This window comes from Stegostoma tigrinum, chromosome 11 (assembly GCF_030684315.1).
Source record: "Stegostoma tigrinum isolate sSteTig4 chromosome 11, sSteTig4.hap1, whole genome shotgun sequence".
NCBI classification, from domain to species: domain Eukaryota; kingdom Metazoa; phylum Chordata; class Chondrichthyes; order Orectolobiformes; family Stegostomatidae; genus Stegostoma; species Stegostoma tigrinum.
In genome coordinates this window covers 62,641,199-62,658,195 of record NC_081364.1, presented here as the reverse complement: position 1 = coordinate 62,658,195, position 16,997 = coordinate 62,641,199, and the positions used below count along the sequence as shown (strand labels likewise).

Here is a 16,997-nt window from a genome sequence, read left to right as displayed (position 1 = left end):
ATTTACATATGAGTTTTCAGAAAGGCATTTGATAAGGCGCCATTTTGGCCACTTAGTACAAATATATGGGAACTCTGAATTATCATGGAACTCTGTTCAATACTTCTATACTGATTTTGCAAACATTAATTTTTAGGTTATAGCACCACAGAAAGGAAAAACTTGTAATAGGTACCCAGTAATAACAAGTGCTGTTATTAGTTACTTGTTTTGAGGTAATATTTATATTAAATGTACCTTCATTATTAAAAGTTGACTGCAAAGTAATTTACAGTCAATTACTGTGAACTTGTGGTTAGCACAAACAGATAACTATGCAAGAAATATGCAGGATACATGCATAATAGTCATTTCATAGCATATACCAGTGTTCTACATTTTAACTACCAGTAGGCAACATACAAACCTGACTGCCAAGTTTTGGGAAGAGTCTGCTTCCCAAATCTCCTATCTGTAGTGCTTCAGATACCTCCATGGTCCAGAAGGTCTGGCAGCCTGCAATAACAACTTGACCAGGCCAGATCAGGACCCATTCTGCACGTTTAGTCTACAAAAAACAGCAATGTGTTAGTGTATACATAGAGTATATTATTCAATAATAATCAGACAGCTCCAACTGACAGCAAGAGAAGCTGATTTAACACTTAAAAAGACCTCAGAACTTAACAATTCTGCAAGTGCCATTTAATTGACCAAGTGGTCATTAAATTCTATTGCATTGGCTCCAAGGGAAGACAGCAGAAGCAGACAGCAAACTAGATAGGTTTCTTTCAAAGAAGTAATATCTTGGAATATATTATACAAGTAATTTATGTCTTAACAGGTGGGACCTGGTTAGGAGGAACAGGTGACTTTTTTGCCACTGGCAGGGGTAATATCATTTCAGGATCTGTTGTAGATTAATTGATAGAGATTAATTTCTATCATGGTTAGAAAGTAAACCAGATGGACTGTGATTTTGTTTACGAGGATTTTTTTTTAGAAGTATGCAAAAATTCCTATTATCGCCTATCCCTAAGAGATTTGTCTCAGCTATCAAATATAAACTTTATCTAATTAAAAATAAACAGTTGTGACATGACTTTACTTCATTGATGCTGTTATTTGAAGTTTTTTTTCTTAATACTTGCATGAGATCTAGGTTTCACTGGAAAGGCCAGCATTCATTGTCTATCCCAAATTGCTCTTGAATTAAACATTTTAGTAAGCCATTTCAGACAGTCAATGAAGAGACACAATTTGCTATAGATCTGGGGGTTCACATGAAGGCCAGATTAGGAAAGACGCCAGTTTTCCTCCATGAGTGAACATGAAGAGTTTGTACCATTGAGAATTGATGGTAGTTTCATGGTCTTCATCTCTGAGATTAGCTTTCAATGTCCTGATTTTATTCACTGCATTCAAATTCTACTTGCTGCCATGACAGGATTTAATTCAAGTGCCTTGAGCAATTGCCTGGTATTCTAGACAACTGATCCCGTGACATTACCATTACGCCACAATCAACACCACCCCCCAAAAAAATTGAGACCATAAAAAGATACAGGGAAAAGAACTGGAGTGGAGAGCAGAATGGTTGGGGGAACTGCAAGATGTGGCAGTCGGCAATTCGAATACGTCATTGCCAATGCAAAATGTACTTAACAGGGCAGATAAAATTTGTCTTTTTATTTGGTCATCTATAGGGACAGAACATTCTGATAACATTAACACTGCTGAATATTTGTTTGGGAGGGTAGTTGGATCATTTAATTCTGTGGGGCATGAACTAGTAATCAGAGGAATTTGAATTGGCATATTGAAATAATAAGACAAACAGGATCTACTTGACTGAATTCAGTTAAGTGCGCCTTAAATCTTAACTTGGGAAGTGTGGCTTTTTTAAGGACCACTAGTCTGCATCCAGGACAGATTTTGCCTGAATGCAGCTAGCGGTGACTGCTTCAGGCCAAACTAGTGTTACAAATGGTAATTCAAACTGATGTTACATTCCTTATTAGTGTAAGCAAATGGTCTCACACCTGTTGGATATCTTAACCTTCACTAATGGGGTGGGAATTCTAAGAAACATTTTAATTTGTTTTTAAATTTAACATATTTTTCTAATCAACCTGTTTAAAGGTGTTATTACACACCTCTGGAGCAGGTGGGACTTGAGTCCATGCATCCCAGTTGAGTAGTAGAGATACTACCACTGGGCCATAACAGCTCCCCACATAAAAATGGTATGAGTTGTGCTGCAGTGGTAGTGTCCCTACTTCTGGACTGGGAGACCTCGGCTCAAGTCCCACCTGCTCCAGAGGAGTGTAATAACATCTCTAAACAGGTTGACGAGAAAAATAATTGCATTTAAAAAAGAAGCTGGGAGTTAAGAGGTTCTTATGGCTCACTGATAGAGTCCCTATCCCTGGACCAGGAGGCCACAATTCAAGACCCACCTGCTCCGGTGGTGTTTAATAACATCTGTGAACATGTTGATTAGAGAAATATATTAAATTTAAAAAATGTCGGAGTTGCACTTTCAATTCACAACTAATGAAAAGAAAAATACACTTATATGGTATCTTTCAAATCATGAACATGTAAAATCACATTACAGATAATTAATTACAATATTTTGAAAGTGTAGTCACTATTGTAATGTCAGAGACATAGGAGTCAATCTCTGCACATAAAGGTCTACAAGCAGCGAAGTAATAATGACCAAATAATCTGAATTTATTCTGTTGATAAAGGGATAACTATTGGCGAGGGTGCTGGGGATATCTTTCCTGCTCTTTGGAAAATGCAGTGGGACTAATCCAGTCCAGGAAACCTGGTCGGCATGGGCAAGTTGGGCCAAAGGCCTGTTTCCATGTTGTATGACTCTGTAGGATCTTTTCAGTCCATTTGAAAGGCTGATAAGGCTACATCTTAATGTCTCATCCAAAAGATTGCACTTCCATCAGTGCCCCTTTGTCTTAGTTAGTAACTTTTGCTATAAAGAAACTCTTTGGGAAAAGCTAGCACATTAATACTCCGAGGTAGCAGCATAATCCGAAAGAAATGCAGCCAATAACTTATAATGCCTCAACTGTTGTTTGAATTGAATGTATTCATCTTCATTTCTAATTCTGTGACACTGTTATTCATCTAAGTTAAGCACAATGGTATCAGCTTTTTCTCCTTTGTGCAAAAATATGAATGTTTTTTCTGGTACAGGGAAATAAGTTTTGATTTAATTTTCTCAGCGTCTTGATAGCAATATTCAAGCTTTGATAGAAATTTGGTGTCTTTTTTAAAATATGTCTTTAATGACAGGATTCCTTCCCTAAGCCAACACTCTATAAAATGATATCAGAGATAATGGGAACTGCAGATGCTGGAGACTCCAAGATAATAAAATGTGAGGCTGGATGAACACAGCAGGCCAAGCAGCATCTCAGGAGCACAAAAGCTGACGTTTCGGGCCTAGACCCTTCATCAGAGAGGGGGATGGGGGGAGGGAACTGGAATAAATAGGGAGAGAGGGGGAGGCGGACCGAAGATGGAGAGTAAAGAAGATAGGTGGAGAGGGTGTAGGTGGGGAGGTAGGGAGGGGATAGGTCAGTCCAGGGAAGACGGACAGGTCAAGGAGGTGGGATGAGGTTAGTAGGTAGCTGGGGGTGCGGCTTGGGGTGGGAGGAAGGGATGGGTGAGAGGAAGAACCGGTTAGGGAGGCAGAGACAGGTTGGACTGGTTTTGGGATGCAGTGGGTGGGGGGGAAGAGCTGGGCTGGTTGTGTGGTGCAGTGGGGGGAGGGGATGAACTGGGCTGGTTTAGGGATGCAGTGGGGGAAGGGGAGATTTTGAAACTGGTGAAGTCCACATTGATACCATATGGCTGCAGGGTTCCCAGGCGGAATATGAGTTGCTGTTCCTGCAACCTTCGGGTGGCATCATTGTGGCAGTGCAGGAGGCCCATGATGGACATGTCATCAAGAGAATGGGAGGGGGAGTGGAAATGGTTTGCGACTGGGAGGTGCAGTTGTTTGTTGCGAACTGAGCGGAGGTGTTCTGCAAAGCGGTCCCCAAGCCTCCGCTTGGTTTCCCCAATGTAGAGAAAGCCGCACCGGGTACAGTGGATGCAGTATACCACATTGGCAGATGTGCAGGTGAACCTCTGCTTAATGTGGAATGTCATCTTGGGGCCTGGGATGGGGGTGAGGGAGGAGGTGTGGGGACAAGTGTAGCATTTCCTGCGGTTGCAGGGGAAGGTGCCGGGTGTGGTGGGGTTGGAGGGCAGTGTGGAGCGAACAAGGGAGTCACGGAGAGAGTGGTCTCTCCGGAAAGCAGACAGGGGTGGGGATGGAAAAATGTCTTGGGTGGTGGGGTCGGATTGTAAACCTCTCAACCTCTCCACCCCTCTCACCCACTCCAACCTCTCCCCCGCAGAACGGGCAGCCCTCCGCTCCCTCCGCTCCAACCCCAACCTCACCATCAAACCCGCAGACAAGGGTGGCGCAGTGGTAGTATGGCGTACTGACCTCTACATCGCCGAGGCCAGACGCCAACTCTCCGACACCACCTCCTACCGCCTCCTCGATCATGACCCCACACCCGAGCACCAAACCATCATCTCCAACACCATTCATGACCTCATCACCTCAGGGGACCTCCCACCCACAGCCTCCAACCTCATTGTTCCCCAACCCCGCACGGCCCGTTTCTATCTCCTTCCCAAAATCCACAAACCTGCCTGCCCTGGTCGACCCATCGTCTCAGCCTGCTCCTGCCCCACCGAACTCATCTCCACCTATCTGGACTCCATTTTCTCCCCTTTGGTCCAGGAACTCCCCACCTATGTCCGTGACACCACCCACGCCCTCCACCTCCTCCAGGACTTCCAATTCCCTGGCCCCCAACACCACATATTCACCATGGACGTCCAGTCCCTGTACACCTGCATTCCGCATGGAGATGGCCTCAAGGCCCTCCGCTTCTTCCTGTCCCGCAGGCCCGACCAGGCCCCCTCCACCGACACTCTCATCCGCCTAGCGGAACTCGTCCTCACACTCAACAACTTCTCTTTTGACTCCTCCCACTTCCTACAGACTAAGGGGGTGGCCATGGGCACCCGCATGGGCCCCAGCTATGCCTGCCTCTTTGTAAGTTACGTGGAACAGTCCATCTTCCGCACCTACACAGGCCCCAAACCCCACCTCTTCCTCCGGTACATTGATGACTGTATCGGCGCCGCCTCTTGCTCCCCAGAGGAGCTCGAACAGTTCATCCACTTCACCAAGACCTTCCACCCCAACCTTCAGTTCACCTGGGCCATCTCCAGCACATCCCTCACCTTCCTGGACCTCTCAGTCTCCATCTCAGGCAACCAGCTTGTAACTGATGTCCATTTCAAGCCCACCGACTCCCACAGCTACCTAGAATACACCTCCTCCCACCCACCCTCCTGCAAAAATTCCATCCCCTATTCCCAATTCCTCCGCCTCCGCCGCATCTGCTCCCACGATAAGACATTCCACTCCCGCACATCCCAGATGTCCAAGTTCTTTAAGGACCGCAACTTCCCCCCCACGGTGATTGAGAACGCCCTTGACCGCGTCTCCCGCATTTCCCGCGACACATCCCTCACACCCCGCCCCCGCCACAACCGCCCCAAGAGGATCCCCCTCGTTCTCACACACCACCCTACCAACCTCCGGATACAACGCATTATCCTCCGACACTTCCGCCATTTACAATCCGACCCCACCACCCAAGACATTTTTCCATCCCCACCCCTGTCTGCTTTCCGGAGAGACCACTCTCTCCGTGACTCCCTTGTTCGCTCCACACTGCCCTCCAACCCCACCACACCCGGCACCTTCCCCTGCAACCGCAGGAAATGCTACACTTGTCCCCACACCTCCTCCCTCACCCCCATCCCAGGCCCCAAGATGACATTCCACATTAAGCAGAGGTTCACCTGCACATCTGCCAATGTGGTATACTGCATCCACTGTACCCGGTGCGGCTTTCTCTACATTGGGGAAACCAAGCGGAGGCTTGGGGACCGCTTTGCAGAACACCTCCGCTCAGTTCGCAACAAACAACTGCACCTCCCAGTCGCAAACCATTTCCACTCCCCCTCCCATTCTCTTGATGACATGTCCATCATGGGCCTCCTGCACTGCCACAATGATGCCACCCGAAGGTTGCAGGAACAGCAACTCATATTCCGCCTGGGAACCCTGCAGCCATATGGTATCAATGTGGACTTCACCAGTTTCAAAATCTCCCCTTCCCCCACTGCATCCCTAAACCAGCCCAGTTCATCCCCTCCCCCCACTGCACCACACAACCAGCCCAGCTCTTCCCCCCCACCCACTGCATCCCAAAACCAGTCCAACCTGTCTCTGCCTCCCTAACCGGTTCTTCCTCTCACCCATCCCTTCCTCCCACCCCAAGCCGCACCCCCAGCTACCTACTAACCTCATCCCACCTCCTTGACCTGTCCGTCTTCCCTGGACTGACCTATCCCCTCCCTACCTCCCCACCTACACCCTCTCCACCTATCTTCTTTACTCTCCATCTTCGGTCCGCCTCCCCCTCTCTCCCTATTTATTCCAGTTCCCTCCCCCCATCCCCCTCTCTGATGAAGGGTCTAGGCCCGAAACGTCAGCTTTTGTGCTCCTGAGATGCTGCTTGGCCTGCTGTGTTCATCCAGCCTCACATTTTATTATACTCTATAAAATGACATTGCACCTACTCTCAATAAAGTTTCAAGAACCTGAGGGCCTTAATTGATTGTAGCCCAGGTGACTTCATGCTGGATGATCACGTATGTATTCACCAGATATCTTTTGCTTGCCTGGATTATATAGAATACACTAATTTCTTGCAGAATATTTAATAACAGCTTGCCTACAATGTAAAAGACAGTAGAGGTAGGTGCTAAGCAATCATAAGTTAATTAGGGAGATGACAATAAGTGCAGCCATAAAGACAGGTTTTAGAGGAACGTTTTAAATGTAGAACAATATGGATGGATTCAGGAAAGATGATACAAAATAGGTCCAAGGTGACCTCAGGAAGGAAAAGAGAAAATATTAGCTGGAACTTGCGGTTGTTAGGGATAGATTGGGTGAAGATTTTAAATTAGGTTCAGAGCTTTTAACATGACAGCCTCAAATTTGATGAAGGTCTGCAAGGACAGTGGTGATGGTCAAATAGGATTGGTCAGTTTTAAGGCAATTGAAGTTTGAGTCTGATGGTGTTCAATATTATAAAAGATGGCATTATAAAAGTTGAGTTTGAAGGTAACAGAGGTTGAATCAAGTAAAAGAAGATGTTGTTTATGTAAATTAGGGCCACAATGCAAACAATGAGACAATAGAAAGAAAAAAATTTGAATTTATATGGTGGGTTTTGTAGTGATTGTAATGAGGTCAGCCAAATGCACATCATAGAAGATGACTTCCTTGATTGGACCAGATTAACAAGCCCAATCAGGGACCCCTGGCTGACAGATATAAACTAGAGTGCCAGAGGTTCTGTTCACTCAGACTTGGCTCTGAAGGAGCTGGATCAGTGTCAAGGGCTATCCACGTGTAAATAAAAGGTGACTTTGTGACAGGATAATGGCCTCTGTGGAATTATTTCAGTGGGATTAATGTTGTAACCATGCAAAACTGCCAACTAGCTAAAACCCAATTGGACTTCAAACTGCACTCCAAACAATGCAGCAAGTCGAGCATATGAGTTGTGGGGTATTCCAACGGAAGTGGACATCCACACCAGTCAGACTGAGCTTGGGGAATACCACTTCAGTGAAGGCAATTGCCAATCGCATAGCCTCACTCAGGACATATCCTGAACAGAGGAACTCAAGGTCAGCCCACAGCAAAACCCCAAAACAAACAAAGCCTTGGCCAAACAGTTAAAATTTTCTTCAGAATCCAGGCTGGCAAGCCATTGTAGTTGCTGCCAGTATGCAAACTTGAGACAACAAAACAGTCCCACTTGACCTAAACTGAGTAAAAGAACTCAGTTTGGTATCCAGGATAGTGCACACTCTAGAAACCAACATCTGGTTTGGAACAGCTAAGTTACTTAGCAACGTCCAAATAAAAACCAATCAAAATAAATGCCTGGTTAAATGGTCACCTGGTTCTAATGGTGGTCAATACCAGCACAACCATTTCAGTGATCACAAAACCAGTCTTTAACAAAATTTGCTCTGGAGTCTGACTCTTGAGTTTACATAAGATCTTGACTACACTGAGAAGCTACACTGGGGAACCTTTACGGATTATTGGTACAATTTCAGTTCCGATCTTTTATGATAAGCAGCTGGTTCAGTTACCACTGATTGTAGTAAAAGGCTTGGGCCTAATCTAGAAGGGCAATGAGAGATTTTTTTTGTTACAATTTGTTTTCAGGAATGATTCAATCTCACTGCAAAGACTGTTATTCATATATGACATACAAAATAAACTAATTTGTTGATTTACAGTTGGCCTTGTCTCACTTCAGTACTGCTTAGTCCATCTCCTGAAGATGTAAGAATTATATGTAGCTATGTACATAAGATGACAGCAGTGATAAAAGCCAAAATAACTCCACTGAGGCTAATATCCTGTCACCACATTACCTTTCATTTACACATGGGGCATCCTTAACACTGATCCAGCTCCCTCAGAGCCACCTCCCAGAGTGAACAGAACCTCTAGCACACCTGTTTATATCTTTCAGCCAGGGCTATCTGATTGGACCAGATTAACTGCCCCAATTAGGAAACTCATATTTTATGAAGCTAGGAAAATAATTTCTGGGCCCCTTGCTGAGATATTATTATCATTGTAAGCCACAGCGCGGTACCGGAAGACTGAAGGGTGGCTTATGTGGTGCCATTATTTAAGAAAGATGGTAAGGAAAAGCCAGGGATCTACAGACCGATGAGCTTGATGTTAGTGATGGGTGAGTTGTTGGAGGGAATCCTGAGGGAAAGGATTTTCACGTATTTGGAAAGCCAAGGGCTGATTAGGGTTAGTCAACATGGCTTTGTATATGGGAAATCGTGTCTTACTAACTTGAATGAGTTTTTTGAAGAAGTGACAAAGAAGATTGATGAAGGCAGAGAGGTGGACATTGTCTACGTGGACCACCAAGGCCTCAAAAAGGTTCCACATGGTAGACTGTTTTTTTTAGCAACATTAGAGCACATGGATCTAGGGACAGCTAGTCATTTCAAGACAAAATTGGATTAAAGATAAGAGACAGAGGGTGGTGTTGAAGGGGTGTTTTCCAGACTGAAAGTCTGAGACCAACAGTGTGCCACAAGAATCAGTGCTGGGTCCACTGCTTTTAATCATTTATATAAATGATTTTTCCATGAATATAGGAGGAATGATTAGTAAGTTTGTAGATGACACCAAACTTGATGGTGTAGTGGACAGTGAAGAATGTTATCTCAGAGTACAGTAGGATCTTGATCAGATTGGCCAAGGAGTGGGTGATGGAGTTTAATTTAGATAAATTGAGATGCTGCATTTTGGTATGGCAAATTAGGGCTAGATTTATACAGATTTAATGATAGGGTCCTGTGGGGTGTTGCCAAACAGAGACCTTGGTGCAGTTTCATAGTTCTTTGAAGGTGGAGTCGCAGGTAAACAGGAGCATTTGGTACTCTTGCCTTCATTGGTCAGTGCATTGAATAAAACAGTTGGGACGTCAAATTGCAACTGTACAGAACATTACTTAGGCCACTTTTGGAACACTGCATTCAATTTTAGTCTCTCTGCCGTTGGTAAGATGTTGTTAAACTTGAATGAGTGCAGAAATGATTTAAAGGGATGTTGCCTAGGGTTGGAGGGTTTGAACTCTAGGGAGAGTCTGAATAGGCTGCGGTTATTTTCCCGGAGAATTGGAACATGAGGGGTGATCATGAGTTTTATAAAAACATGAGGAATATGGATAAGGTGAATAGCCATTCTTTTTCCCAGGGTGAGGTAGTCCAAACCTGGACAGCAGGTTTGAGGTGAAAGGAGAAAGATATAAAAGAGACCCTGGGGCAACTTTTCGATGCAGACAGTGATGCATGTATGGAATGAATTGTCAGAGGAAGTGGTGGAGGCTTTTAAAATTACAACATTTAAAAGGCGTCTTGATCGGTGCATGAATAGGAAGGGCTTAGAGGGATAGGGGCCAAATGCTGGCAAATGAGACTAGATTAATTTAGGATATCTGGTTGGCACAGACATGTTGGACTGAGTGGACTGTTTCAAATGCTGTACAACCCTATGACTGTGACTCTATGTCTCCAACAGCTTGGTGGAGACCTGCTCATCAAACTATCAATCAAATTTGCACTTTGAATGAGCTATCTTCCCCTTGATAGAACACCTATGGTAATCACATTGTCCTATTTAAGCTTCATGATGACAGCATCTGAGTCAAAATCATTCTAACATTACAATACAAATTGTGAGTAACGTCTTTTTGGAAAATACTGTTGCCTTAATATCATAAGATTATTTTGTGATATATACCACATTTTAGTGCGGTTGTTATCATATTTGTGTCTTAGTCACAATCCATGATCTTCGACTTATTCATGAAGAAAATTGTTTTATTCTTCCAGAAAAACCATCTGGAGCAATAATGTAGTTAACACCCTGCTGAAACAATTTACCAATCTATTACTCAGTAGAGACAGATGAAGGGGCCAATGAAACAACATCAATGCTTTCTCATACCTCTGGATATGTTTTCAATGATCGTTCGATGTTATCTTTTACACTCTCCCTCATAACCTTTTCTACATCCAGCAGCCAATCCTCCACATTTCCAGTGGGATAGATTGTTCTGAAGAGTTCAATTTCCTCTCCTTCTGCAGAGTACATGTGTGTGATGTTGAGGTCCGCCTGGAAATGTAACTATTAAATAGAAAATATTAAACCTTCACCATAAAACAGAAAAATTAGAAAACAAAAATAATCTTATGTAAAGTTGTTTGAAATCATAACTGGATTTAAACAGGCAATCATTAAGCAGGAAGGTCTCAGAATTTTCTGCTTCCCTAAGAACTTGTAGAAACTATGTATTGCCTTGCATAAGGCTTTACTATGACTGAGTTTCACCTTATTAATGAAAGTGGAACAGAATTTGGTGATAAATGTAAAATGTGGCTTTAGTGCATCAAAAAATATGTTTTGGGTTGCGACACTGTTACGTTAATATAGAGACATCTGCTCCTTTAGGTAGACAACCATCCTCTTCCTTGATCTTTCAGATTTGACACAATTAACCACACTATCATTGTCCACTGCCATCCAGCTGGATGGGACTGCACTTGTCTATTTCTTACCAATTTAATTAGAACAAAGTATCAACTGTAATGGCTTCCCTTCCACTCCTATACCATTACGTCTGGTGTGCCTCATGGATGTATCCTTGGCCCCTCCTGTTTATCACCTATATGTAGCCCATCATGATGAAAGTAAAATGAAAAAAAAACAATTTTGGCAGCAGCTCTTGGTCATCACTATATTTCTTAGCTTTTCTGCTGCTAATAAATTATCAGATTGTTTATCTGACATCCATTAGAAATTTTCTCCAATTAAATACTTGGAAGGCTGAAGCCATGTGCATCCAGTCTCTGCTTCAAACTTCATTCCCTAGCTATTGACTCCATCCCTCAAGCTGGCAACTGTCTAAACCAGATTGTGTGCAGTTTTGGTGTCATATGTGTCTGTAAGATGAATCACAGATCTGTGCCATCAGTAAGGCTGTCTACTTCCCACGTTGATAATCTTGCCTTCTCCTGACATTTTCCTTACCTCAATACATCTGCTGACTGTGTCCTTACCCATACAAAGTCCTGCTAATTTTATTGCCACTGTACTCAGTTCTATCTTGGCTCTAAATTGAGGATCGTCTTAATTTTAAAATCTTATTCAAATCTATTAATGGTCTCACTACCTTCCTCCATCTGTAATCTCTTCCATACCCACAAGCCTCTAAAGTATCTGTGCCCATTTAGTTCTAGCCTTTTAACCATCCCTGATTTTAATTGCTCCACATAATGCCCTCTCTACATGTCCCCAACTTTCTGTCTTCCTTCAAGACATTCCTTAAAATCTCCCCCTTCAGAACAACCTTTGTAACATTCTGCCCTAATGTTGTCTTAAATGGTATCATGATTAATTTAACTTTTTTACACTTCTATGAAGCATCTTGGAATGTTTTATTACAAATAAAGTGCTATGTAAATATGTTGTTTACCCTGAACCTGCAAGTGTTTGATGTTTACATGATGTTTACATTGGGTATCTTAATTTTGATTGCAAAAAGATATTAAACTTTAAACCCAGAAAATAGTGGACAATTTATTTGGTTTTAGATGCTGACACACAGAATCACAGAATCGTTACAGTGCAGAAAGAAAACATATGCTCATTATATCTGTATCAGCTCTTCTAATATGCATTATTGATTTAGTTGGCTTTTTTGAGGAAATGATAAACTTGCTAGCCATTTGAAGGCCAGTTAATGGTGCATTTCTTTAGAAAAGTTAGATGACAAAATAGCCGTTGAAGGCTATTAAGCAACACTGAGCTTTGAGGCATTGATGGGCACGTTTTGACCTGAGTAAGGAATTGTTAACGTTTCTATTTCCAGAAGGTTGTTATTAATGACAGAGGCTCTGTTTGAGGATCAGCAATTTTTGGAATCTAACAAGGATTAAATATTGGTCTATTTGAATGTAATTTTTCTTAGGCCACATTATAAAGTATGACCAGTTTTTGTCCTCTCAGAAGGTGGAGAATATAGAGACCCTATAAAAGGTTTGGAGGTGGGCCTGTAGTTGTCAGGACACACTCTTTTTGCTGGACTAAGATATCTCCCTGAAAAATATATTCTGAATTATCCCTTACAAATTTTAACTTTGGAAATGAGTTTAAAAAAGTATTGCGCTGTCTGTTCCCCTGACTAGGAATTGAGTCAAGCTTTCCTCATGTTATTCTTCATGCTTATAACTAAAACACGTTTATAATATTGCTTATTCATCAAGATAATCAGACGTTTGTGCTGTGATTGGAACACTTCCAACACCAAACATCATAATCAGGAGTTCCTAAATTATCTTGGAACATTTAGTCACTTAGTAAAACTTCCTCCACTCTGCTTCAGCCCTAACCTCAGAAGAGCTGCTCTTACGGCAATAGAATGGCATTTTAAAAAAAGTCCCAGGTAGGCATTGTTTGGTGCCGGAGCATGTTTAGTGCCAGGTAAAACGATGGGCAATGTTTTGTTTGGTGCTCCCTTGCCCAGCACAAGCTAGATTAAGACCCTTTAAATTCATTTTACAGAGGGACTCTACAGCCACTCAAAGAGATTCCCAGAGGTAGAGATTTAGCACTTAGCCACTGTGCTTTAGCTTCCTTTTTTTGTCTTGTTGACTTACTTGAGCAATATTTTCAAAACACTTCCGCAGGTGAGGCTGAACAGCAGTAGGATCTTTAGTCTGAGACAAGATCTCAAGTAGTTCATCATCTGATAGGAAGTAGAATCTGTAATAAAAAAACACTACAGAGTATAATTTCTGCTTTTTGTGCAATTTTATAATTATAAAACACACATACTTATCTACATGCTGTATTTACTTTGGTGTCCAAGATGGAATTGTTATATACTTATTCCCTAACCTCCCACATCTACTCCAAAGCTGATTGCTCTGTGACATTGTATGGAAGGAGTGTAAGTAAAATAAATGAATACAGCAAATCCAGTGGGGTCTGGATTGATTGTGCAAGGCATGGGCTTATGAATAACAGATTCCATTTAATATGAAAAAATGCAATATCATGATTCTGGACAAATACAAAGAGCAAATGAACATAAGTTGCACCTGCACATTTGGAGGAGGGAACACTGGAGGGAAATCTGGCAGTATCTGGTGAAAAACTTGTTGATGCTATTAGCATGGTAACAGGTGGGAGAAGGAAAACCAAACAAGATGTTATGATTTATGGCTGGCGTATTCCAAGATAATATATATTGTATGTAGAAAAATGCTTCTTCTCCACTTGGAGTAATCTGATTACCCTACAATAGCGAGGGCATTAATGTTAATGTTTAATGGCAGAGAAATGTTATAAGGGGTGGCTATTTGAAGCCTTTATGATTCCAGGGCTGTAAATAAACTGAACACAATTAAACATTAACATACCATGAATTCTGAAGACAGGAAACACAGACATGGGATTAAAAAGAAATTTAATGCATGATATATGTTTTTGTCAAAGCAATCCTGATGCAGAAAAGAGGTAGGCTAGGTATCTGTACGGCAGTGGAGTACAGAAGAGTCGTCCTGAATATAGAATGGTGTCTATATTTGCTACACAAAGACAATTATTGCATTTCCCTGAGAGATCCCTTCACAACTGCCTTTTTGAGCCTTGAGACATTGAGAAGCTTCTGAACCTGTTTGCCCTGGCAACAGTTAGGTTGTTGTTCACAGAAAAAGCCCAAATTCTGGAAAGGTTACAGAGCACTTTAAGCACACCCTCTTCATCAATCAACAAAAGCTGCCACAGGTTGATATTAACTGCTCTCTTGATGATTCTTTCTTAGGGTTAGAAATGATGAAAGCATCAAACTCCTGCCTAGCAACAAAGCTACAACTGATGCTAATCCAAATGAACAGTATGCAATTGCACCATCAGCCCAAATTTAAACTAATCTCTTAAGTGGGGTTCAAACCAACAATCTGATGACTCAGATGAAATAGTGCTGTCATTGCACCACATTTGAAAAATTGTTTTAGGTTGAAATGGGTGGTCTCCAAAGAAAGACTTAGTTTTGTTGCTGAAATTTCTTCGTATTGACAGATATTGTTAAACTATTTTAAGGAGGCCTTCCACTTTCTTTCACCCAGCTAATTTCATTTTCTCCACTTAAACTGATTCCATTTTATTTTGTTTCATAACCTAGCCCCTCTTACTCAGAAGTCAAACACAAGTTCTACTACATAATCTCTTTTGCCATCAACTCCAGAAACATTTTTTCACTCAAAACTGGCATTGAAAAGAATATTAACCTCTTACCTTGGGAAGGAAGCTCTCTTTGTCTCCAGATATTCACTTAGACCTTTCTGTACAAGATCCAGTTGTTTGTTGCATTCACGTAAGTTGTCTAGTAACCTTGGTTCAGGACAAGTCTCAATAACCTGTTAAAAGAATCTAAGATGTCAATCGATAAGCAATCTCCTCCGGAGCCCATGGTAACAAAGGCAAATGGCAGTGACAATCAACTACAGAATTTGCTCATTCTGACTGCCAGAATGGGCTGCTTTAACCAAATCTTCCAGTCTTCTCAAAGTCCAATTGAAAATGTTTCATCAGTTATGGCCTATTTTACATAACAACAGCACTGTAGAGCCATTGTCCTTGCAGATCCATTGGTATGTACGTGCAATGTCTTGATCCAGGTTATTTTCACAGCCTGTTACAAAGTTTTTGTTTGATGGAAGATATTCAGTACATTTGATCCAAGTTCAATGCTTTTTAATTCAAGTATTGAATAGGCTCTGGCTCCTATCTACCATCTTTTCATCAATTCCAATAATTAATTCCAGAATCTTCACTCCACAACATCAATTCAGATTTTTAAAGTACCTTTCAAGCACCAAAATATACTAAGGCATTTCACAGAGGCGTTATGTGACAAAATCTGCCACTAAGCCATATAATGAGATAGTGGATAGTTGGCCAAAAGCTGGGTCAAAGAGGTAGGCTTAAAGGAAACATTTACAGGAGGAAAGAAAGGTGGAGAAGTGTATGAAGAAAAATCCAGTGTTTAAGGCCTGGTCAGCTAAAGATATGGTTACCAGTGGTGGAATCTGTAATACAGGAAATTCAAGAGATCCAAATTGGAAGAGTTTTTAAAGCTGCAGTAGGTTATGACGAGAAAAATGGGGATTAGCTATAGTGATATACAGTCAACAGGGTTTTATGGTGGGATTTAGACATTACAGTCTTGGAAGTAAAAAGTAGGACCCAATCAATCTTTATGTGCTGTAGCCAGAACTGATGATGAATGACTAATCAAATGGTCTACTATGCACGTTAACCATATATATCTGTATCCCTTAATCTTAAGGAAGAAGAGATGGGGGCCGAACCAGGTTGCCCAGGGTGAAAGAAAGCACTAGTTGAAAGGGAGGTCTTGGGAAGATTTATATCGGCACTCTATCACAGAGAACAGAGGACAAACAGTTGGGTGACACTAGTGAATGTGAAAAGAATTTATTATTGAGAATCAGGCAGGGAAGAAGATAGAGTTGAGAGACATTTGCAAGTGATTTTGGATTGACACAGGGAAAGTATTGAATGAAATGGTGAAGTCAAAGGAATGGCTGAGAATAGGGGTGGGTAGTTTATAGTTTAGAAGTATGTAAACTCAAAAGAAATAGGCATGATGAGTTGAGATGGAAGATGAAATAATTGACGATAAGACGATGCTTAGTGCAAGAGCTGAGGGAGGAAAGCAGAGAAGATACATCAGTGTGAAATTTGGCAGAGTACTGGAAGGGACATAGAGAACAAGAATTTAAATGAGAGGTGAGAAGGGTGAAATAATGCGAAATGTCAAAAGGAGGAGAAAGTGTCCCTTTGAAAGAAGAATCGGAGACAGACCAAGGTATGATTTGCAAAGAGTCATAACACCAACCAGACAGTTTGGACAGGGCAAGTGGTGGAAGATACATTTACGGAGAAGACGTTATTAATCTTTAATCATGTTGATGTCAACGTGGTCATCCATAATAAGTTCTGGGATGCCAAAGGCCTTCTTCACAATTGAATGTATACACCAGAGGGAGTTGTGGAGAGGGCAGTGAAAGCTGGCAGAGTCAATGGACTAGCATTGAGAAGGGTGAATGGGACAGGAAGGAAGCACAAAATGTTCAGCTATGCTGAGTGGGAGGGTTAATTTAAGAATAATGTGGGGCACTTGGGGTACAACTCATAAGAAGGC

At 42.1% G+C, this 16,997-nt stretch overlaps 1 protein-coding gene across 1 annotated transcript in view; it reads right to left on the bottom strand.

Annotated features, from left to right (window-relative positions):
• dnah1 (dynein, axonemal, heavy chain 1) overlaps positions 1–16,997 on the bottom strand; it is a 392,016-nt gene that overhangs the window by 249,380 nt on the left and 125,639 nt on the right. The window contains exons 23-26 of the mRNA XM_059649497.1: positions 15,068–15,189; positions 13,426–13,531; positions 10,715–10,894; positions 407–547 (exon numbers count right to left, since the gene is read on the bottom strand). Of these exons, the coding sequence (XP_059505480.1) occupies positions 407–547; positions 10,715–10,894; positions 13,426–13,531; positions 15,068–15,189 (549 nt within the window). The remainder of the gene's footprint in view (positions 1–406; positions 548–10,714; positions 10,895–13,425; positions 13,532–15,067; positions 15,190–16,997) is intronic.